Below are 25854 nucleotides of genomic sequence, written 5' to 3'. Positions count from 1 at the left end.
AAGATTGTAGGTTTGATCCCCAGTCAGGGCACATGTAAGACTCAACTAATGAATGCATAAATAAGTGGAACAACAAATCAATGTTTTTCTTACTCTGTCTCTCTCTCCCTACCCCTCTCTATCTCTAAAAATTAATAAATAAAAATGTACAATACTAATAATAATAATAAAGAAAAAAAATGTTTGTGATGCAAATCGATATTACCAGCAGATGTGTACCTTGGGTAGGCTCAGCGTGGGAATCCAGGGATTGGTCCATGGGGATGGCACAGGGCTGGAATGTGGCTAAGAGGAGCATCAGAAAACAGTGGCAGGAATTTTGAGCTTTTTAAAAAAGTATTTCAACAGTCTGCATTCATATAAAAAACAGTTTCTCCTTTTCCCAGGATGTTTGGCGGCCCATTATAAGGTTCAAAGCAACGTTTTTTGGGGGGGGGGTTTCCTTTGTGTTGCTACATATATCTGAAATGAAGCAGAAGAAAAAAATCCACAAGTCCAATTTTTCCCTAACTTAGACTTACCTCTCTCTCGGACTAGCCTTAAATCAGTGAGGTGTGATTGTAGGTAGACTTTGAGAGCCCTATTTTTCATTTTAAAGATCACTTTATTAAAGTGTTGTAGACCCTGCCAGTAGCTCAGACAAATAAAGCCATGTTCTGAAGAGAGAGATTTGAAAAAGCATGTGGGTGTTTTCAAGAGCCATCTAATTCATTACTTGTGACAGTTATACAAAGTGGAAGCAGAATATTTGCTATCATTGAGAGGAGGAAAATTGAATGTGGGGGGAGGGGAGAGTGAAATGGGCTTTTGACACCCAAAGTTGGCCACCTGGGAAGCTTAACTGTCTGCCCTGGGCAACGAGTAAATGATTTGTTCTTCAATGGACTGAAATTCATTTTGAACCATTTGAAGTCCCCTCTGGTAAGTTCCCTCCTCAGATGTTCTGTCACATGGAAGCTTTGTGAGGACATCTGTGCCAAAGAGTTCCTTATAGCCAGGCTTACATGCTTGGTGCTGCCAACTGACATAGCGTTGCTCAATCAGAATACCAAAGAAAGCTCCAGTACCTGTGGTCTTGTCGTTTTTCCTAATTGTAAAATTATTCCTACCCTTGCTTCAACTCATACTTCATCTAGGACATACTTAGGCAATGGAGACTTTCATTTTTCAAGGTCTCTCAGTGTGAGTGTGAGCAGATTTGAAGCTTCCCCTAAATTTTCATTTCTAGATTTATACACCCTCTCTGAGGAAATCCTTTTCAAATAACATGTATTGAACACTTATTGCATGTCTGACACTGTGTTGGGCACTTTCACATAGTGAGAATAACAGCCTCAGGTAGATGGGCTGGGTACTGTTCTAACTAAGCACATTGCCTATGGCATCTCAATTTACTAATATTCAGTATATCGGCTAATCCTCAAACCAGTGCAGATGGCATTATCCCATTTTACAGATGAGGAAACAAGCTCAGCAGGGTTTATTTCCTTGTCAAAAGTCACAGACTAAGTGGTAGAACCAGTTTTTGAACCTCCGACTTAACCCCAAGGGCAGTGCTCTTTCTACCGTATGACTCAGCCTTTCTAAAATATCTTGTGTGCTCGCTGTCTCAGTAAACTGTGAATACCAGACTGAATTTCCCCTCTTAAAAATTTAATTATTGGCCATTATTTTGAATACCAGTTACTTTCATACAATGCTCTCATGTATGCTGAGGCATGTGACCTGTTCTCTGACCCCTTCTTCTTGGCACCTCTCTTTGGAGGGACTTACAGCTCCATTCATGTTCTACCAGCACCTATGCCAATAATAACTTGAATGGCTACTGCTTGGTCTCTCTGGGGCCTAATTTGCCCATCTGTAAGAGGACCACATTGGACCGATTTCAAGGGTCCTTTCCAAGTCTGAAATTTTCATGGGTTAAAAATCTAACAACAAAAAAAGAACTTAAAAACAGGTAAAGATCATTTCCTTTTTGTTTTAACTCCAGTGGGACAAGAAAACATCTGGTTTTCTGAGTTAGAAGGAGTTGGTAAATGAGTTTGGGCTGATTAAATAATAAATACCCATCACATACTGTGCTCTCTTACACACCCCCTCTTCCCAATTATTGACCCTTTGAATTAAATTTTTTCTGTTATTGTAAGATTTAAACTGGGTAAGAGTCCTCTCTTCCTCATTGGTCTGTTCCCCTCTTGGACACCCCTCAGAGAACCCTTCTTCAGGCCCGTCTACCCTGGCCTAGCATCCTGACTGACCGAGGCCTGGGCTCAAAGCCCAGGAGGCAGTTCTCACCAGTGTTGCCACATATACTTCAGTTCTCACAAGAATCCTTTCACTTCCTTAAGTACATTTCTTGCCTCCTGGCTCCTCTGCAGATCTTGCTTTTTGAGACAAACATTCAGGTGATCCCACCTCAGGCATTTTCTCTCTATCTTCCCTTCTCTGCTGGGGGTGGCTCCCCATGACCATAGACTCCTTTCACTACGGCGGTGATATACCAACTTCTCAAGCTTTCCTCACCATCTGGAAAATAGTCTTTACTTCTCCAGGTTTAAATGATTTCTTGGTTACATTCCAAGAGCAATCTGTTAGTCTCTCTTCACAGTGAGATTTGAAAATAGGCTAAAAAACTGTTCTAATACAGTTATTCGCTTATATAGCGAATGTCCACTAAAGGAGATTTCATTGGTTTACATCTCCCTGGGTTCTTCTCTAGCTCTTGCTCCCTTTCAGTATAAATCTATTTATAATTTCTGAAAGTCTATTGCTTGACAACAGGGGTATTTCTTAGAGTATGATGGATTTATTTGTAGTGCTCTCCTGGCTGAAATTTGCATGGGAGTGGTACTGCTGTGCTAACAATTATGAAAACATTTTTCTTTAAATATGTGCATAAATAAGAAAAATAAATTGTTGCCATCTTTATTAAGAGTATTTTCAAAAACTAGCTTTTTTCACCTTTGCTCTATTTTTCTGTTCTCTTATGTAAATTAAGACTATGTTTTAGATAGGAAAGGGAACAACTTTTTAGTCCTTTTAATAGGATGGAATTTTTACGCTGTGTTCTAGTTTGATTTTAAAGCTATTTATGCTCTTAAAATTATTCAATTTTCCACAGTGATTATTGCAACCCCAGTACTTTCCAAGGAAACGGTCTGATAAATCAGTTTGAGTTAGGGGCTACATGCAATCCTACAACTTGTCCATTAGATGGCGGTCTAAGAATGTGAGATCTGCAACTTATTTGTAGCCATTTATAACTGGTAGCAAATTAAACTTCTGTGAAACCAAATATTTTGGTGATGATGGGTGTGTTAGTCCTTCTAAGATTTGCTCTCAAACTTTTCCCACCATTCTAATGCCTAAGGGAAGAAGGAAAGTGAATTTTCTAGCAGCTTTCCTGTCCTAAATCATTACCAGTAGTGTTTAAAATCAGCAATGTACATTTAAGAAACCTTTTTAAAGAAAGGAATTTCTTCTACATGTGGGGGTTGTGACACTGACCACTTGTGCTGTTAAGAAAGTCCCTCTTTGGGTCTCCATTTTCTTCATTACACAATGAGTGGATCGGACAAGTTGATCTCTTGAGGGCGCTTCCATTTGGAATGGTCTACATTTGAATTTGTTGGTTTCCTTCCACTACACCCTTGCTGCCTCAGCCAGCACAGAAATGGGAAGAAAAGATCGCCCATTTTACGCTTATTTGACTCTATTCCTCTTCTACAAGTGCTGTCTTTGCTTCAACTATCCCAAGACTAGCATGCCCAGATGTCCTGTTTTAATTAGGTTCCTTTTCTCTTTATGGCATTTACACAGGTTTTTCCCTCCTCCTTCTCCTTCTCCATGCCCAACCAATCTGCCTGAACAGAAACATGCCCCCTCCATTTCACTGCACAAATAAGGTTTTCTTGCTATTAGACCAGTCCTTTTTGTGCTAAACAGATACCGAACTGCATGGAGAAAGGAGAAAACACCATATGGAATGCTTAAAAGTGGCTCTTCTAACATCACACACATGTCCAGTTAAGAAAATTTTAGATTTGAGAGGTAGTAACTTCCTTATATTTATTTTTCCTCCTGCACTGGCTGGTATTCCTTCCCAGAACCATTTCAGAGCTTTAGGAAAGAAGCAGTATTCTGAAGAGAGGACAATTAAGCTAATTAGAGATGAGTGTTACTAAGCAGACAACCCATTATTAAAATCCCCCATGGCCAACAGTGTCCTCATTCCTGACACTCTGGGCAATCTGTAGATTAGGAGAATTGTGGCTGTGATGGCTCATCCACATGCAAAGCCTGTCACGAACCATGAACACCAGTGGCACAGAGGGGGTGAGTGGAAAAGAAATACTGAATTAATTAACACAAAGCTACAGAGGCACCCTGAACTGAGTCCCTCTGGGCTTGAAGCTCGGAGCATGCATGTTACATAAAATTCACCAGGGACACATCACATATGTCACATTTTTATAGTCAGAGTGACAAAGGCAGCAAGCACAATTTTTTTTCTTGCATTCATTTTTCTATTGTCCTTAGAGATTTCAAATCACTTTTGGTGTTTGTCTAGTAGCGTGGTGGTGGTGGTGGTAGTGGGTTATTTATTTATCTAACTTCAACACCTTATCTCCCAAGAATGCAAATATTTCAGTAAATAGCAATACTGTGGACCTCTCTGTTTGGGAGAAGAAACTCCATACACAGCATTCTCCCCAAGGGCTTTTAAAGGGCAACCCCAGGAATCTGCTGAGTAGGTAAAGAGAGATATTGCTCCAGGCACTGTTGTAGCTTGCAAATTGTCTCATACAATGGAGTAGTGTGGTAAGGAAATGTCAAATGTTTAGTCAGCATGGATTATTTCTAAAGAAGCAATAGTAGGATAGTGGTTAAGAACAGAGGCAGCGTGGAGGTACACTCACAAAATTCAAAGTTCAGCTTTGCTACCAACTAGCTGTGTGGTTTTGGGAAAGTGATTTCACTGGTCTGTGCCTTCGTTCTCTGCAAAAAAAAAAAAAAAGCTGATAATAATAGTGCCTGTCTCAGAGGATTGTTAGGAGGATTAAGTAAGGTAACAGATTTTTTCTCAGTGCTTAGGACAGTGGCACAGAGAAAGCACTCAATGCTGATAGCTATTATTATTATTATAAGTAACACAGGGTGCTTTGGGTAGTAGAAAAGGAAACTAACCAGGCCTCATTCTTGAAAGAGATCACATATACTATGAGCTGGCACATGGAATGTACATAAAAGAAGCATGATGAATTCAGGACCATGCCCATCATACATTCAGATGCAAGGGTAGCAGGTCAGGATACATCAGAGTAGTTCAGGAGGCCCTCAATTCTCATCAGGAAAGAACTTTAGGCACCTACAAGGAAGGTAAACTTGAATGAGTTTTCTGCAGTTTTGAGGGAGGGTCCTCCTCATAAGAATGTATATTCATATTCACATCTCACTGATACACTGTTCATTTTGAATTAGGCAGGTTAGAGTTACCTTCAATGAGTTACCTCATTGAAGAGCAGAAGACATAAAGGCTGTGTTTAACCTAACAAAGTAGAGTTTGTGATCTGATACCTATCTGAAGTTAGAAGGGTAACATTGTGTATATTGGCCCAAATATACATTCTGTCATAAGAAATCCCGATTAGCCTGGGGCACTAGTGATGGCCAACATAACTCTTATTAACAAGTAAGATTTCCCACAGGAAATGCATTGTGTTGGCCCTGCTTTTAGTTATTCTTTTCTTTTGTTTTTGCTTTAGTCTTAAAAAATTAACTACTATATAAAATTTCACTTATTAAAAATTAAACCATTATAAAAATAAAAATATAAAAGATATGAAAGGACATAAAAGAAACAATAAAACATCCCCTCCTTACTTACCAGAAGTAATTGCTATTAGTATTTCTTAAAATTTTTCTGTGTATATTTGAACTCCTATGAAGTATATGAGAGTGACGTATGTATAGACCTATTTTTGACCTCAACAGAATCACACTGCACATTCATAACCACTACTTGCATCTGATACATTGTATCTTAGACTTGGTTCTATACCACATACAGATCTACTTGATTCCTGCATAGTATTCCATTATAACATGGCTTTTAAATTCCATTCTATATTTTGTCTGGCTAAGGAGAAAAATACAGAAGGGTGAGAAACAGGAAAAAAAATGAGGTTTAGCAGCGAGGTATTGAGACACCTAAAGGGACTGTGTAAGAACACAGAGTTTTAAAATCGTACCACTGGAGACTTCCAGCCAACATGGAGGCATAGGTAGATATGCTTTGCTTCCTTGCACAACTCAAAGAAGGATAACAACCAGCTTAAAGTCAAAAAACAACAAGAACTGCCAGAAAATTGAACTTTGTGGAAGTCCAACAACCAAGGTGTTGAACACAAAATATTCATCCAGACTGGTAGGAGGGGCAGAGACAGACAGCTGGGGTGCAGAGAACGTTTGGCAAGGTGGTAGCTGGTGGACTGGGTGGACAAGGTGGTGGCTAACAGAGCAGGCAGTCCCACATTTGAGTGTGTATAAATCAGGAAGAACAACTGGGGAGCGAGATAGACCATGCAGCCCAGAGTTCCAGTGCCAGGCAAATAAAGCCTCAAAACCTTTAGGTGTAAAAATCTTTGGGGGTTGCGGCAGCAGGAGAAACTACCAGTCTCTTAGCGGAGTCTGTTGGATGGGACCAAAGGTTCCTACAGCGTACACAAGCCCGCCCACCCAGGAATCAGCAACCAGGGCAGCACCAACAAGGGTGTGATTCGCCTGGGGAAAGTGGGAGAAGTGACTAGAAGTGGGGCAAGAGCCTAGCAAGCACCATTGTACCCTCTCAGACCCCACCCTTACTATGTAACAGGTATGCTAAAACAAAGAAATATGGCCCAAATGAAAGAACAGATAAGCCAACCTATCAGATGCAAAGGTCAAAACACTGATAATCAGGATGCTCACAGAAATTAATGAGTACAGCCTCAAAATGAAGGAAGAAGTGAAGGCTAAGCAAAGTGAAATAAAGAAAAAACATACAGGGAACCTGCAATGAAGGGAAGAAAACTGGGACTCAGATTAATAGTTTGGAGCAAAAGGAAGGAAAAAAAAAAACGTTCAACCAGAACAGAAAGAAGAAACAAGAATTCAAAAAATGAGGAGAGGCTTTGGAACCTCTGGGACAACTTTAAACATTGCAATATCTGAATTGTATGGGTGTGAGAAGGAGAAGAGGAAAAGCGAGACATTGAAAACTTATTTGAAAAAATAATGAAGGAGAACTCCCCCAATCTGGTGAAGGAAGTAGACATACAAGTCCAGGAAACTCAGAGAGTAGCAAACAATTTGGACTCAAAGAGAAGCACACCAAGCCACATCATAATTAAACTGCTGAGATTAAAGATGAGGAGAGAATCTTAAAAGCAGCAAGAGAAAAGAAGACAGTTACCTACAAAGGAATGCAAATAAAACTGTCAGCTGATTTCTTAAAAGAAAACTTGCAGGCAAGAAGGGGCTGGAAAGAAGAATTCAAAGTCATGAAAAGCAAGGACTTACATCCAAGATTACTCTATCCAGCAAAGTTATAATCGAGAATGGAAGGGCAGATAAAGTGCTTCCCAGATAAGGTCAAGTGAAAGAAGTTCATCATCACCAAGCCCTTATTATATGAAAGGTTAAAGGGACTTATCTGAGAAAAAGAAGATCAAAAACTATGAACAGTAAAATGACAACAAACTCACAACTATCACCAAGTGAACCTAAAACAAAACAAAGCAAAAACAAACTAAGCAAACAACGAGAACAGGAACAGAATCACAGAAATAGAGATCACATGGAGTGTTGTCAGTGGGGAGGGGGTGGGGGGAGGATGCAGAAAAGGTACAGGGGATAAGATGCATAAATGGTAGTCACAAAATAGACAGGGGGAGGTTAAGAATAGAATAGGAAATGGAGAAGCCAAAGAACTTTTATCTTTGACCCACAGAAATGAACTAGAGTGGGGAATGCTGGAAGAAGGGGATGCAGGATAGAGGGGAAGAAAAAATGAGACAACCATAAGAGCATAATCAATAAAATATACTTAAAAATAAAAAATGAAAATAAAATAGTGACACTAAATTTTAGCAGCTACCAGCGTTACTTGGGTCAGTACTTTTGGTTACTACTTTGTGTAGTAAATAAAATAAAAGCAAGTTTTAGGTCTTAGCCACAGGCCAGCTCTTCCCAACACTTCTGTAACCAGAAACCATGCTTAATTTACTAGAGTCCTTTGAGGATTTAAATAGCACATGGAGAGAGTGGAACAGCGTATGCTATTTTGACTTTCAAAAAGTTTGGCAACCTTTTAAACCCAAAGCTGTATTTTAAAAATTGAGTCACCATGGAACTGAGGAGCAGTGTTTGGTCCTGGTTCCTTATTGATGGCTTGGAGATAAGAAACTAAAAAATAGAGTTAAAGGGACACTCTTCTGAATGGCAGAAAATAATATGGTAGGGCTACAAGAAATCAGCTGTGGAATTAATTTAATTTAATATTTATAAATGAGTTGGAAGAGGGAGTATAGTACAAAATCCCTAAGTTGGCATATGTCTTTGCACTATTCCAGTGAAGATAACAAACTTCAGGAAGATGTTTATTGTGTAGAAGTGGGCATAAAAGTGGCCAGCAAGCTTCGATATGACCAGGGGTCCAAAAAATGTCTGTAGCAACACATTCCTTAAGTTTATTTGAGAAGATTTATAACGATCCTTACCTTCTTTTCTATGAACAGGGTTACTGCTTCAGGCACCAGTAACTAAAAACAAAAAGAAGATAGAGTTAGTGGCATCATCAGAGGGAGATGATATTTAAACAGACAGCATTATATGAACATGAAAAGGAAGACTACATGGCTGGTGTTACTCAGTGGATTGTGCACTGGCCTGCAAACCACAGATCACAGCTTCAATTCCCAGTCACAGCATATGCCTGAGTTGCAGGCTGGGTCTCCAGTAGAGGGGCACATGAGAGACAACCACACATTGATGTTTCTCTCTCTCCCTTACCTTCTCTCTAAAAATAAATAAAATCTTTTTTAAAAAACACTAAAAATAAATTTATAAAAGGAGACTAGTAGCAAGCCAGTTTCCACCAAACACATTTATTATATGTATTACATTTAATACAGTCCCAAAGGCAATTGATTTTTTTTTTGGATTTTTACATTCTTTAGGAATCATTTTTTAAATTAATTAATTATTTTTTAGAGAGGGAAGGGAGGGAGAAAGAGAGAGAAACATCAATATGTGGTTGCTGGGGGCCGTGGTCTGCAACCCAGGCATGTGCCCTGACTGGGAATCGAACCTGCGATGCTTTGGTTCGCAGCCCGCAGTCAGTCCACTGAGCTATGCCAGCCAGGGCAAAGGCAATTTATATTTAATGGTTGGTGATTTGTGTATTTGCTAACTTTCAAAGTTAAATAAGATGCATATGTTAGGCTACCATTTTAGAAGAAATGCAATTAGATATTCTCTTCATCTTGACTACAAAACATTTTCTTCTTCAGAGGATGACTTTTATCATAAAAGTCAGAACTAGATTTCCTGTTATCCTCTGCTACCATCCATGTTTTTCAAAACATGTCCTTAAAATTGGCAGATGCATTTTGTCTTGGAAGGGAAAACCTAACAGAATCAGATCAATAAGAAGTTGTGAGATTTTCAAAAATAAAGAGGTACTGAAGTTTGCCCTATCAATCTCACAGACTCCATGAGCTTCTGCTCAAATGAGCTGAGTGATACGAAACTGTTTTGTAAAGTGCTATACCAAAATACAGTAGTATTAATTATTCATTGTACCTCGTAATTTGGGATTAGAAATGTAAATTGATTAAATTCTAGGAACTTATCCTTTATATTCTTGTGAATATGCAAAGATTGGTATATAAGAATGTACTTTGCATCATTGTTTATTTTAACGAAATATTAGAAATAGCTGAATTGCTCATTAGTAAAGGATTAGGTAAATAATGACAGAGCCATACAGAGGAATAAAGAAATAACAACAAGGAAGTTCTTTATATTCTGACATGAAAATATGTATATTAACTAATAAAAAGCTGCAAATCAGTATGACTAGTATTATTCCAACTTTGGTTAATATTACATGTTAGTGCATGCATGTGAATGAATAGCCCTAGAAGAATACATATCTGGCTGTTAACCATGGTTCTGTCTTCAAAGGGTAGGATGATGGGGGGATTTTACTTGATGCTTTAGTTCTGTTGTTTGAATTGTTTACATGCACATTATTATTTTTGTAATAAAAATAAAAATTTATTCTTAACCCAACTGAGTATCCTATTTTATTTGAAAAAAATGTATAGCCCTGGCTGGTGTTGCATAGTAGATTGAGCACCGGCCTGCAAACCAGAGGGTCACCAGTTCAGTTCCCAGTCAAGGCACATGCCTGGGTTGTGGGCCAGGTCCCCAGTAGGGGACATATGAGAGGCAATTACACATTGATGTTTCTTTCCCTCTCTCTCTCTCCCTTCCCCTCTGTCTAAAAACAAATAAATAAAATCGTTTTTAAAAATGTATAAAATAAGGGCAAATTTATGTTGCAAATGGCTTGGGAAAGCTTTCTGAAATGAAACCCAGCTGCAAGACCTGACAGAAATTGTGGAAGGAGCAGCTGGAGAAGAAAGAGAGGTAAAGAACATGCAAGAGTCTTTCTCCTTCAAATGAATGGAAAGCACACTCAGAGTTAAGGACTTTCCTTTCACTGGCCAAGACCCAGGACCTCCCTTAGCATAGTTCTTATCACTCAGCATTGTGATTGACCCTTACTCTTCTGGACTATGCACTCGACTGAGAGCACAATAAAGGCTTTCTCTACCATGTTCATTGTTGTGTCCCCAACACCAAGGGAGGAAAATAGGATGTTGAATGAATGTTTGTTGGCTGTTAAATGAATGTTCTCTACTGTGAAAAGACTCTATCTAGAGTGATTTACTTTTGCATTGTGGGGTCGTTCCATGGTCTAAAAGGCTGGAGAGAGCTTCAAGTCAGCTTGACCATTGGTGCCGAATACAGTCAGCTTTCACTTTGCTTCAGACTCTCTTGTGGCAAACCTTTTCTTTACCTTTACTTTTCCAGATACAGCCAAAAGGCCGCAAGGAATGGAATGAAAAATCAGTTCAACCTCCATGAGCTGAAAATGAAGGGTCCTGAGCCAGTGGTCAGTCAAATCATTGACAAGCTGAAGCACATTAACCAGGTATGTGGATCTATATTCAACACAAGTGAAAGCAGCACAAAAGTGAGGGATGGATGATGTCCATTGTGCAAAGCTGTATTTTTGCATTTTTTGGAAAGGCAGCCATTGTTCATTTTCTTCAAAGTTTCTCTCTGCTAAAAAGAACTTTCGACCCTCATTATTCACCCTACTTTTAAATCATAAAGATTATATTTTAATATTAGAGAAAACTTGAAAAATAGAAAGAAAAATGTTTTTCATGATGGCATTACTGTATCCCAACTCAGACTTTTTCCATAATTGGAAGTATACAAATGATTTACAGTTCTTAAAATTTATACTATATTGGAAACACTTTTTCATGTTGCCATAAATCTTCCAATTATTCATTTTTGTGGCCATAAGATTCCTTTAAGTGTTTATCATAATTAATCATCTGCTTTTCTGTGCATTCAGACCACTTCAACTTTTTTACCATCATAAATAAAGCTGCCTTTTCATATACAATGCCTTCTTCTCATCTTAGATCATTTCCTTAAAATACTGGAGTTATTGAGTTAAAGGATGTGAGCATTTTTATGCGTACTTCTAAATTGCTAGCAATGGGGATGTACTGGCTTTCACTGCCACCCGCAAGATGTGAGAGGACCAGCTTCACTGTTCCTGTAGCAACTTTTGATACACTGCCACCCACAGAGACACCCACAGATTCCCTTGACCTATACGCAGAGTTTTCCCTCTCATGAGTTTAGTAGCTAAGACAGAAATAGAAGTTAGTTGTACCATCTGCTTGTGATTGCTTTGTGGCCACAACAAAAAAAATGCCACCATATACCAGAGTGACAGTGTTTTTGCCCCATGACGCATGGGTGGGAGGGCCCTGGCACCACTGACATCTATTTGTGGCTTAAGAACTTAATGAAGCTAAAATCCTCATGCAAAGACAGAGGTTTCTATATGAAAATGTTGGCATGATTTTGTTTTTTAATATGAAGTATGGCAGTGAAATTTCTGTGGTTCTTAGAAAATGTTTAGAAAGGCTCTCTAAATAGCAGTATATTTCACTGCAGATGGCGTTGTGAAAGTATTTACAACACACTTGGGTGTGACTCCTCCAGTGCCTAATAAAGTGCTCTGTACTCAGTGAACACTTAATAAATAGTAGTTACTGCTGCTAAGCACATGATGATGGCAGTATGTGCATAATTATTTTTTTCCCGTGAACTCACAACCTCACTAAGTTCTATAAAGCCTAGTTAGATGTAGTATGATTATTTCAAAATGCATGTCTGAAGGGTTCAGAGCACAATGTAAACCACTAATGGCTGAACTGAGGGCATGGTATGTTTCACCTAGGGAAAATGGAAGCATTTGTCCTGTGAATTATTTGCAAACTACCTCAAACCAATTTTGTCTGGGTGGCTCCACTCACTTGACTAGCCCCAGTATTGGTGAGACCAAAATTGCAGGGTCCATTACTGTGCCCAAAATGCCAAGTGAAGAATACTGTCAACAGAGCTATTTGGTGAACAGACCTTAAGGGATACCCACGATGTGTTCAGCCAGATGCCAGGAAGTTTGAGGGTTCAAAAGAAGACTAATCCTCTGTTGTCACAGCTTTCTTGGAGGGGAAGCATAAGTGTAGAAAGTGCTTAAATACAAATAAGTAAATAAATATAAATAAAGACGATGAAGAGCCAGAACAGTGATGCTGCTCATCAGTTTTGGGTGGTTTTCTTAGGGCTAAGGTGGGCTAGTAAGAGAAGCACTCCAGAGAGAGGCAGGTGTTAAGATCTTCCATTGACAATGAGTAAGTAAAGACAAGCTGGAGAGTGACAGTCATGAGAAAGACTAGACAAAGATCTGCGAATGGACCCCCTGCCCAACAACCGTGGAAAAAGGGACAGCTGCATCAGACATGGGCTTCTATATGATCCAATGGTCACTAAAAATATTTATAGCAAGTCCTTTCAGCAAAGACTTAGGTATTTGATGTTGATACTGTGGGAGACAATGTGATATAGAGGGAAAGAATAGGGGATTGATGCACCTGACTTCAGGTGTCGCTCTTACTGGGTGTATTACCTTGGGCAAATCACTCAAGCTCTCTGAGCTTTAGTTTCCACATCTGTAGTACATAGAGATAGCAAAACAAGGTTATTGTAAGGAGCAGAATATATATTTTTACATAGCCCCACACACATCCATTATATATATACCATAATTAAATATGTAGTATACTTTATGTATTATATATACAAATATAGGTAAGCACATGTGCATGACAGATAATAACTGGCAGTTAAGATGATTACAATCAGGATTTTCTCTATAGGCAGGACCAGAGTTTGAAACAGAGCAAAATTCTAGTGTTTTTTACCAGCCTAATTCTGCTCTCCCAATTTTATATATTCACAGATTCCTTTGATGCATCTCTTCATTTCTCTTTCATACTGTTTCCTTATTTCACTTTCCTGTAACTTCCAGCCACAAAAGCTTTTCAGCTTCATAGGGGAGGTGTACATTGTCAGAGTGGTAAAGGTCACAATTTACAACTTCTTTCTCTTACCTGTCAGTGAATGTGTGTGTGAACATTTTTGTTCCCTTACAAATACAATTAAGTAACCAATTACTTCATACTGATAGACCAGTTTTACCTGTTTTTAAGTTGAGCTATTAAAATTGGTTGACTGGAAACACCCACATTGGTTTTTTCCTCTCATCTGTGTTGCTTTCCATAGCCAAGACGCATTTTTCTCAAATCTTCAATAAAATTTATATTTTGGTCATAAAGAAGAATGTTGTGATGATGATGGTGGTGATGATAAAAATAATATATTTGTATTTGAGCAGCATTTAGCCATATTTCAAAAGGACTTGTATGTCCTAAAAGTCTAACTGCTTGTATTGGGGAAAGTAGCCACCCTGGAAGTGTATAAGGTACACTACTTTCACTAATTCTTTTCAAGAACTCATTGCTTGTTACCCTTGGACACTGTATCATCCTCACTGCTCCCTGGGAGGTAAGTGATAAATAATGTTTATTCCTTTTTTTTTAAGCAGTTTTTTTTTAAGATTTTCTTTATTTATTTTTAGAGAGGGAAGGGAGGGAGATAGAGAGAGAGAGAGACAGAGAAACTTCAATGTGTGGTTGCTGGGGGTTATGGCCTGCAACCCAGGCATGTACCCTGGCTGGGAATCAAACCTGGGACACTTTGGTTCCCAGCCTGCGCTCAATCCACTGAGCTACGCCAGCCAGGGCTTGTTTATTCCTTTTTATAGCTAGAGAAACTGAGGCAGAAAGCCATTAAGGCTATGTGGGCATACTGCCAAAACATCCAGTGAGTTCAGTTGAAAATTTGATCAATCATCCAGATGTTGTTTCCTATATACTGCCAAACATCTGGATTTACTGAATGCCTGACTAAACTGACCTAAAGCTTTCGTGATGGGAAGACAGAATCAAGTTAAATTGCCCAAGTTCACATGCACATGAGTGGTGAATCCAGGAGTGTAATATGAGTTTTGTAAGCCCCTTACTTGGTGATGTATCTATTAAACTGCAGTAGAGTGTTCCAACATATATAATAAATACAGAGCTAATTCTCTCTATCTATGCCTGTATACCCATGTTTGTCCATCCACTTGGGCTGTAGTTAGGCCATTTATGAGTACCTCCAAAAATAACTCTTCACTTTCTTCCATGGAAATTCTCAGCTGCCTACTTTCAGGTTATAGTTGCTGTTGATAGCACTGGAAATAATATACTCACTATGGGAATAAAGTAACATTATTTCCATATTGACAATCCCATGGTGTAATCTTGAGGGGATAGGTTCAGGGTCAGGTCCAGGGCCCCTTCCATGGGAAGGACTGCAGGTGTGGAATGTCCTCCCCTCCTCCTTTCAAGCCAGAGTTCATGTGTAACATTCCCACGATTGGAAACGAGAACTTTTTTTTTATTATTTCCTTTTCAGTTTCTAATTTGTTGGAGGATTTATTCTCTTGTATTAGGAGAGGAATTGAACTCTTTAAAGTCCTCAATGTCAGTATTGGAATTTGCAGGACCATATTCCCTTTTTAATTAAACAGTTTGGTTTTGTTAGTCTTCTGCTCCAAGGCTCCTGCATGGAGAGAAAGCCCCACAAATACCAAGAATGGTCATGATACATTCTCACCCACATAATACTGTGGGCCATTTGTCTTCCAACCCTATTTTGTTTGGTAAAATTTTCTCTCTGTGGAAGAGTTTGCTATGTACTTGGTGCTAATTTAGCAGTCCTGTAACTGCTCCAGGAGTCACTGTTCCCAAGGAAAATCTAGCTATTTATTGTTTTTCCACAGCTTCAGTTCAGGTTTAAATAAAATTCCAGAAATTGTTTCCCTGCCCATTGTAAATAGTTGATGCCAGAGCAGTCAATACCTGCCCATTTGGCATCAGAGCTTTTCATTAAAAGTGGGATAAAGTCTCATCTGTTTGGGATGGTTGAAGTGTCCTGCTGAATGGTGGTGGAGTAGACAAGATGGCCTCTTAAGATTCCTTCCAGTTGTGTGATTCCTTGATTGGTGGTCCGAGGTCAGGCATTAACCCAGCACCCTCTTGTGAACAAGTCTTGTGACTTTATTCTCTGCTCTGCCCCTCTTTTTAAAAGACCCTGTTCCCAGGTCACTCCTTTCTACTTTCTACCCTGTCATCATTTCAGAGATTATTCCTGTCCCACTGGTCTTCCAGCCTGGACAGATGGAACTTAAACTTGTCCTTCCCCCCACCCAGTTCTTCTGTTCTTCTGCCTTGTTCTCATTAGGCTGTGAAAACATTATACTATAAAAACACATTTGTATTTATTTCACCCCTAAGTTTCCCTCCTCCAGGACCAGATCTTAAATTAGTCATGTGACTCCATAGGAATAATAATTCTACATACATTTGCATAGCACAATTCAGTTTGTAAAACTCTTTCATGTATACTAGAAAGATTGACCTTCACAAGGGCTCTGAGAAGCAGATATTATCATCTACATTTGTCCAGTGAAGAAACCATGGGCACGAGAAGGGTAAGTGACCTACATATAGTAAGTGGTGGAACTATACCTACAACCCAGGGCTACTGATTTCAGTGTCTGTGCTCTTTCCTTCAATACTAAAAAGACATGGCACACCTTGTTATGATTAGCAAGATCCACATATAAAAGACGTGCAGAAGCACACATACCAGACACTGATTAATTTGTATAATGATTTCCAAGTGCCTAAAACAGTTATTTCTATGGTCTAAAGCTCTAAAATCAGCAGCAAAGAAAAAACAAGCATGCTGTGTATTAAATGTCAGTTGAAGGTTCTTAGAAGACTAACTACCACACTGTATGATGTGGAAACAGAGGCACTCTGTGGCATGGGTTTGAGTTATAGATGGCAGACAATCTCTCTATTAGCTATCTCTAATTCATAAAATTATGTTAAATGGTCAAAGAATATTAAAAATGTAGAGCAGACAGTGGAATGCCTTTACTCCATCCCCATTTGTGAACACCTGAAAAATATTTGTAAAATTCCTGGCAGGCTACTTTGGCATCATGAAAAGACACTAACTTTTGGAATAGAAAGTTAAATTTTTAGTAAGTTAGTTAGTAAAGTTGTTAAGTGCCAGAGAAGTACCCAAGACATTCCTTAGCATGTGGTTAAAAAGAGAATCTTTAAACAAATCTCAGACATGATAAAAAGATACTCTGAATCATTTTTCTCATAGTCTTCTCACAATAAAACCAGTGAGAATCAGACCTGGCAGGTGTGGCTCAGTGGATTGAGTACCAGCCTGTGGACCAAAGGGTCACTGGCCCAATTCCCAGTCAGGGTGCATGCCTGGGTTGTGGGCCAGGTTCCCAGTTGGGAGCATGAGAAAGGCAACCAATCTATGTTTCTCTCCCACATCAATGTTTTTATCCCTCTTCTCCTCCCTCTCTTTCCCTCTCTCTAAAAATAAATAAAATCTTTAAAAATAATAATGAGAATCATAAAACACTGCCCTGGTCCAATAGTTACTAGAAAGCCAACACTGATGTAAAATTTCTAAATAAAAGAAAAAATCTTTTGAGGGTCAAGTTTAAATGAAAGACCTTTCCAAATAGAATTATGTCTCAGTGTCTGTCATACTTCATATATGTGTAGCACGGCACAACTCTAGTAATTGCCATTTCCACATGCAGCCAGAATGTGTGTGTGTGCGTGTGTGTGTGTGTGTGTAGATACTGTGTGAAAGACAGTATCTCAATGGCATGTTAACAAGGGCCAATGAATGACTTCTGAGTTACAAAAGGACAATGCATATTGGCCTTTCAATACCAGACTTGGATTCTAAACATCATGAAGTAAAAGGGAATTAGCTGATGCATTCCAAAACAGATTTATCATTAAAATATCTTCTGTCATTTTGCTTAATAGCCTGAAAAATAATTACTATGTCTGGTGGCTTTGGGGAGCATGTGTTTTTAATATCTTAATCACTGTGTACAGTTTAATAACACTGCACCAAGAAGAATTCCCAAGTATTGCACATTAAATTTCTTGAACTATTTTCTATATTTAGAATATACAGGATTAAAGACACTTAGATTGGGTCATATATTTTAGTGCTTGCATATTAATAAATTTCTCAAAAGTGGAAGGTGAATCAAGAGTGGCAAGCGAAAATGTTGATAAGGTTTTTGTGATAATCTTGATTTAACAATGAAGAGAAATAATTATTTTTATTGCAGTATTGTACTCTTTCATGAATTTTGTTGTTAGAAGTATTGGAAGTGTTAGCTATGGAAAGACAAGTTCTACATATGAAAAGTGAATTTTATCAAACTATAATAGCTATCAGGTTTACAAAGGTAAAAAATGTATTTCAAAATATCTATGAAAATTATAGGGTCTTATATTCTAGTTATACTTACCTACTGGTAGAATGTAACACAATGCTTTTTAAATAAATGGTTGCTGTTCTTTATTGCCATAGACCTTCACTATAAGCAATATTTATTTCCAAGTACTATTTGAAAAATTTAGAAATAACTTTTTACCTAGAGGTATTTATGAATTTATATTTTGCCTGTGGACTGTCAGCTCCTTAAGTCTGTGCTTATGCATGTTGTTTTCTGTTTCCTATAGTACCTAACATATATACATTATGTTGTCAATGTTTACAATATTTTATTGATCAGATCATTCAAGGATCTCAGTCTTTGCTGCCCTCAATTTATTTCTAAATTTAGATTCAATTTAAGGTGCTTTTCCCATTCAATTTTAACCAGTTACTGTGCTCAAGGAAAGGCTACATAAGTACAGAGTTATAATTAGCAGAGTCCTTTAGGTTGCAGGGTCCAGCCCTCTGGTTTTACAGATGAGGAAATTATGGCCAAGGGAAGGAAATGACTTGTCCATCATCATATTGCCAGTAAATGACAAACCTGAGACTGGGAAATGAATGGGTCAGTATTCTGTAGGGCCACTGTTGTGCTTGCAGAGGTTTTTGGGCGATACAAAACATGCTGGCAAACATGCAGGCACATGTTCCTACACCATACTCCCCATCATAGCAGAAGCCCATTCCTGATCAGTTCACTTTAGGAACAAAACGCAGTACAGCATGAGCCATGATCTTGTTAATTATTTGTCTCTTGTTATGGATATTAACTAGTGTTTGGTCACAACAAGTATACCTCAGTGCCTACCGCCTCATTAAACCCATTGAACAGTTGTTGCACATGGGTCAGGGGGCGGACGGGTGCTGCTGGGATCACTGAACCAAAAGCAGACAGTGTCAGCAGGACCTGTTGCTCATGGAGTTATACCCACTCACCATCTGACTTGGGCTTCTGTCACATTCAGGAACAGTCATCTTTCACTCTCATGTTCTGATCTCAACTCCTTCACCTTCCTGGACAACCTATAATGATCTATCTGGTGCCTTCTCCCTCCTTCCAGTATGGCAAAATTACCATCATATTAGTCAGTGGGCTTACATGCCAGTTAGCTTAGTTTTTTGGGCAGCGCATTCAGATTGTGTTCAATAGGGAGGAGAGGGGTGGGAGAGATGCTGTGGGGTTGTTCTGAGTTTTTCATTCCTATTTTAACCAAAGCAGCTACATTTTAAAAATCTGCTCTACATATCAGTCTTTCACATAAGATTACACTTACTTAAACAACAGCTTCCAATCTCTAAAAGAATAAAAATCTTTGCCTGACTGATGTGGCTCAGTGGGTTGTGCATCATTCTGAAAAGTGAAAGGTAGCCAGCTTGATTCCCCATCACGGTACGTGCCTGGGCTGTGGATTCAGTCCCTGGTCTGGGTGCATATGAGAAGCAACCGATCAATATTTCTCTCTCACATGGATCTCTCTCTCTCTCTCTCTCTCTCTCTCCCTCCCTCCCTCCCTCCCTTCCCCTCTCTCTGAAAATAAATATGTAAAACCTTAACAACAGCAACAAAAAAGAATGAAAATCTCAGGGTGTCCTTAAAGCTCACATTAAAGGTTTAATCTCATGTGAGCCATTTTTGTCATTTCAGCAGTTATTCAATGAGTGTACTAAATATCTGCAATATACAAGGCAGTCACAGAATGCCTTCCAGTTCCTATCAGCCACCTCTTAAAATGAACTGTTAGTTAAAATGGTGACCAAATGGTCCTGGCTAGCATGGCTCAGTGGATTGAATGCTGGCCTGCTGACCAAAGGGTCTCTGGTTTGATTCCCAGTCAGGACACATGCCTGGGTTGTGGGCCAGGTCCCCAGTTGGGGATGAATGAAAGGCAACCACACATTGATGTTTCTCTCCCTCTCTTTCTCCCTACCTTCTTTTTTCTCTAAGGATAAATAAATAAAGCCTTTTTAAAAATGGTGAATGGCTTGATGTAGACATTATTCCTACTGGAAGTGAGGTTCTAAAGTGATTTTGGAGGGCCTGTGTTCTTGTACTAGTGAGCCAAAGTGTCTTATTTGAACTTACAGTCCAACACATCTAAATTTTCCTTCTCCAAGTCATTAGGATTCTGACAAAGTCCAATGGGAATAAGTGCAGAACAATTTGTCCTAAACTAGCTTGTCCATACAGAACAATTTTGCCCCTGGATGACAGTCCCATGTTAATTGGCTCAATTAAATGTTCAGCTTCTGTCTTGTATGCCCATGGTTATTTCAGATTAAACCTTCAACTGCAAACTGATTTGACACATGACCAGGGATAGTTCCATATGCTGTGTAGGCTCAGTGTTAGTGCTGAGTGAAGGTAAAATACTAATAATGGGATCAATTCTGTATCTTTAACTCTATGGTTTCTTCAGATAACACAGTGATTTTTGTATAGCAACTGTTAATTAAGTTGAACATTTCCAGCAGAGTTCTAATTAATGTCCAGAGTGGGAATTACATTATTATTGGATTTTATTGGATAATTTCTTAATAAGGTTAAAGTATGATCTTTTTTGTTTAATTAGTTGATTTAGATATTTTTCCATAGTCCATATTTTGCTAGAGCATCACTTTCATACTAATATTTATTCTGTATTATGGGTATGCAGTTAATAAGACCAAAGAAGCTATGAAAATTACCATTACAGTCATAAATAATGAGGCCCAAGTTCAGATCAGTTATATTCCAGGTCACTGAAGAATGTTCTGGTTATTATAATGGTATCACTGTTAGGAAATTTGGGTCATCACAACAAACAGAAGGAGAGCCAAAAGACTAAAGACAGGCACGTTTTATCCTCACCTTTAATAAGTGGTGGAAATTGGATTGTGGAAACCACAAGTCAGGGATCCTGATGTCACATCTTAGCAGAATTCTAGACTAGATTCCTGGAGAGCATGAGCTTTCAGAAGTCACCATGATGGTTACTAGAAGCCAGTATGGGCTTACTGAGAAAAAAATCTAGAACCAGGTCACTTCCCCTTGTGTGTGTGTATGTGTGCATGTGTGTGTGAGCATGCCTGATGTTACTAGATCAGAGGAATGGCACAGATATGGTATGTCTAGATTTCAGCAAAGCATTTGACAGACATTCCCAGGATCATTTTTCAACAAGAAGAAGAGAGAGATGTTGGCTAAATAATGATATAGTTTTGTAAAGTGTAGCTAATTTACCATCATCATATCTGAACAGTGTTTTCTTTTTTCCATTTTTATTGTATTTTTTCCATTACCATTTAGTCCCCTTATACCCCCACCCCCCTGCAATCACCACACTGTTGAACATATCAATGTCAGCCTGGAAAGAGACTGAAGACAGAAAGAGCATGCATCTAATATTTAGTGATGGCAAGAAGCTAGGTGGGGTTAAGCTAAATACATAGATAACACAATCAGAATCTAAAAATATCTCAGTAGACTGGAATAGCAGATAAAGCTAGCAAAGTGAAATGTTACAGGCATAAATGTAAAGTATTACATGTAGATTCACAAACATGACTGTAGAAACAGTGGGGGCACCCAACTCAGTACACATAATTGTTTTTAGTCATGATGGGAACAGCAATGAAGAGCAATGAAACCTTCACTAACCCACCAGACTCTGTCTCTCATATGCGGCCATCACTTAACAGCTCTTTTGATGTTGTGGCCATAATTGGGGCATGGAGGGAAGAGGTGGGTAAATATGTATATGTGTGTCTTTATCCATCCTGTTTAAACAGTCAAAAAGTTATTTTGGGATTGAATGTTCATTGCTCCATAGCAGTCTTTGTTACGTCAGCACTACCTACTTTTGTTGTGAAGTCTTTTTGTGTGTGATTTAGAGTCATAGGGAGAAAACTGAGAGCTATATAGCACTATACAACATAGTTTGAAGGAAAGTACAAAAATTCTAGAACCAAACGTAGCTCTCAGTTTAAGTCCCAGATACATCCTTTTGTAGTTGCCTGGCTTTGGGCCAAATTATTTAACCTCCCTATACTCAAGTTTCCTAATCTGTGAAATGGGTATACTACAATCTCTCTTGAAAGATTAGTACAAGTGTTAGAGATAATGTGCAGTAGACAGTGAATAAAGTATATCTGCTCTTTTTCCTCATATTATAATAGTAGGAAAAGTTAGCATAAGAGAAATTCAGGAGTGACCTTTAAAGTGGCTTGATTTTCTGTGGCTCAGTTTATCAATTTTGGAATGGAGAGACTACAACTTTTCTATCTTGGGTTGCTGTTTGAATAATTTTAAAATTCTAAATATTATAATCCAAATGCTAAAGATTCTTGGAAAAATGTATCTAGCCAAGCTTCAACAGATTTTTGAACTATTTAAAGTTAAGTTTGGCTCAAAGTAAGTGAATGGAAAATGAAGATGATAAATTGAATATGTGTGTGTGTGTGTGTGTGTGTGTGTGTGTGTGTGTAGTCTTTGGGTTTAAATGAAGTTCTTCAGATTTTCCCAGGTTTGAACTCTGCCCTAAAGTGGAGGATCTATAAATAAGCAGGTTGCCCTTAGAGTACAATTTAGAGATCTTACCACATGATTCAGAGCCCCATTTTAATCTTCATCTCCACCAGGACCTTTCATGGAAGGATAGTATCAAGTGAAGAGACTTCAGAGCTATAAAGTTCAAGAGAAGTTAATCTGCATTCCTTTTGCATTTTCCTCTCTGGTTGAAGATGGTGAGAGGTTCCTATATTTAAAACCCGCTGACATGATATCCTTATTGGCAGATGTCTCACAGGAGGTATTTAGAATGGTTTTGAGTAGTGTATAATATGTTCGTGTGTGTGTGTGTGTGTGTGTGTGTGTGTGTGTTTCACATGCCGACAGAGCAGAAAGAATTCACAGGGCTTGGGACTACGAGCTTTCTTGAGACATCATCACTCTCAGCTGTCGGAGTGATGTCACAGACGCCAGGAACACTGCCTAGGCCCAAATTCTCACAGCTCTAGTTGCCATTGCAGAGCTTAAGATACAGAACACCCATTCCGTGGACTCTACCATCTGAGAACTATGGGATTTGTTAGCAAAAATCTGGGACCAGTGACTACTTGTTGTCCAGGAAAAAAAAAAAAAAAAAAACAAAGCTGTTCCCTGCTGCCTGAGCCTTTGTTCCTGCCTGATATACCATGGAAAATGGGGAAGAAATCCAGACTCATTAATGAACTAATACAAAAGATTAAGCCAAGCTAGTTTTTTATAGCTGCATATGGATTTTTAAGGTGTCTGAAAGCTGGAAAGTTCCCCAGAGTAGAACCCAGTAGTGCTGTTGCCTTTATTCACCAGACCCCAAGCATAGGATAAGGGAATTTCTGTGGGAGAAGTTTTCTTATTGCTGATTTGTTTTTGAATAAATGCCATTCCCTGAGCTATTGTATGGTGAATTGATTGATCAACAGCTGCATTCTGTACAATTTATTGTTAAAGCTATGGGTTCTATTATAATATGCTGAGATGTAGCTCAACTCTGAGCTTCTGTGTGGTTGAACTGCTTTTATTTTTGTCTATTGTTCTTGGAACTAACTTAAACCATGACTAGTCACATGCGTCCATTTCAAAATGACACTCACTGGACAAAAAAAATAACATAAAATTTAAAACTAGATGTCTTTGCAAATAAATGTTTTTGAGTGTGGTTACCAGAGGGAAGGGGGTGGGTGTGTAGTGAAGTGTAGAGGGGGCCAAATCTATGGTGATGGAAGATAGTTTGACTGTGGGTGGTGGGGACACAGTGCCATATACAGATCAGGTATCATAGACATGTGCACTGGAAATCATATGATCCTATGGACCCATGTCACCCCAACAAAAATAAATTAAAAATTTTAAATACATGAATATATCCTCATCATATATTTACAAGTTACTTATTGAATGCCCATGGGGTGTAGTGCTGAGTTTAGTGCACTCTGTTGATAAAGACATGGAGAAACACACTATGCATAGTTATCATCACTTAACATATACCATTACCATTTGAATTCATCTGTCCAATATTAAGCAGCTCTGTGTGACAAGCATTGGGAACAGGGCCTGTGGACAAGGGTAACAGAGATAATTTAAGCACAATCTTTGTTTTCAAGGAAGGTGATGAAAACATACTACATAATAACTATAACCCAAAGCATAGTTTAAGTGTCATAAGAGAAATATAAACCAAGTACTATGTTAGCCCAGAGAAGAGAGGGATTAATTCCTACCGAGGGAATTAGACAAGACTTCAAAAATAGGTAGCCTTTAAGCCAGGCTTTGAAAGATGAGGAGAATTTTGACAGATAGAGGTAGGAAGGAAGGATCTTCCTGGCAAAGGAATTTGGAATGACCAGTGACACAAAGACATGAAAGTACATCAATAGCCTTGTGTGGCTGGAGAGCTGAGGGCATGGGGCAGAGTGGAAGAGGACATGGGCAGTGAAAGACAAGACTGAAAAGTGGTACAAAATGGGGGGATGAATACTATAATAAAGACACTGAACTTCATTCTGTTAGTAATGGAGTGCTGGCGAAGGGATTAGAGTGAAAGAGTGACATGGTCAGATCAGTGTTTTATGATGTTAACTTTCCAGGAGCATCAAGGGTGGTACAGAGATCAGAAATTGAAAGCAAGGAACCCAGTTAAAGTTGACACAGTTTCTGAAGCAAAGGAGTGAAGTTCATTTGAAATTTATTAGCCTTCCTTTCCACTGTCTAATGGAATTGTTTAGGGGTTGACAAGTGTTCTGTCTTTTTTTAACCTTTTTTTCTACCTTTTTCTTATTGTTGTTCAAGTACAGATGTCTCCATTTTCTCCACACCACTCCCCCCGCCCCACCTATTCCCCACCTCTCACCCTTGATCCTACCCCACTTTGGTTTTGTCCATGTGTCCCTTATAGTTGTTTCTGAAATCCCTCCCTCCCACTACCTCCTACTCCCTCCTCTCTGGTTACTGCCAGTTTGTTCTTTATTTCTATGCCTCTTGTTCTGTTTTGCTTGCTTGTTTGTTTTGTTATTAGGTTCCACTTATAGGTGAGATCATATGGTGTTTGTCTTTCATAGCCTGGCTTATTTTACTTAGCATAATGCTTTCCAGTTGCATCCATGCTGTTGCAAAAGGTAGGAGCTCCTTTCTTTCTGTTGTGTAGTATTCCATTGTGTAAATGTACCATAGTTTTTTGATCCATTCATTTACTGATGGGCACTTAGGTTGCTTCCAGCACTTGGCTATTGCAAATTGTGCTGCTATGAACATTGGGGTGCATAGGTTCTTTTGAACTGGTGTTTCAGGGTTCTTAGGCTATAGTTCTAGCAGCTGAATTGCCAGGGTCACAAAGACAACTGTTCTGTCTTAAAGTCAGGCTAATCATTGGCTGTTAGCTAGGACACTGGAGACGGTGTAGCATGCAGAAGTTTGGTTCTCAGAAGCAGAGGCCTGGAGTGACCTCACAACCAGTACCTTATGCAGGTTCTGCAGAAGAAATTGAACAGAAATTCTAGTACCTCTAGAAATTGTCCTTCATTGAACCTGAAGTAGAAGTTCTCACAATGAAATATTTAGATTTCCTGATGAATGTGTTAACTATTACTTTTTAATCGATTTGTTACACATTTTTTAAAGCCAGGATTCAAATTAAGAGTGGCTCCTTGGCTGCCGAATGTTGAGTGTCATCCGTTTACTGAAGTCTC

At 38.8% G+C, this 25854-nt stretch overlaps 1 protein-coding gene across 1 annotated transcript in view; it reads left to right on the top strand.

Moving 5' to 3' along the window:
* The window catches only part of GPC3 (glypican 3), a 447256-nt gene that overhangs the window by 333217 nt on the left and 88185 nt on the right, over positions 1 to 25854 (top strand). Inside the window, exon 6 of the mRNA XM_028522481.2 lies at positions 11143 to 11263. Coding sequence (XP_028378282.1) covers positions 11143 to 11263 — 121 coding nt within the window. The remainder of the gene's footprint in view (positions 1 to 11142; positions 11264 to 25854) is intronic.

Source organism: Phyllostomus discolor, chromosome X (genome assembly GCF_004126475.2).
Source record: "Phyllostomus discolor isolate MPI-MPIP mPhyDis1 chromosome X, mPhyDis1.pri.v3, whole genome shotgun sequence".
Taxonomy (NCBI): domain Eukaryota; kingdom Metazoa; phylum Chordata; class Mammalia; order Chiroptera; family Phyllostomidae; genus Phyllostomus; species Phyllostomus discolor.
The sequence above is the reverse complement of the archived record's forward strand: the minus strand, read 5'-3'. Positions and strand labels throughout refer to the sequence as shown.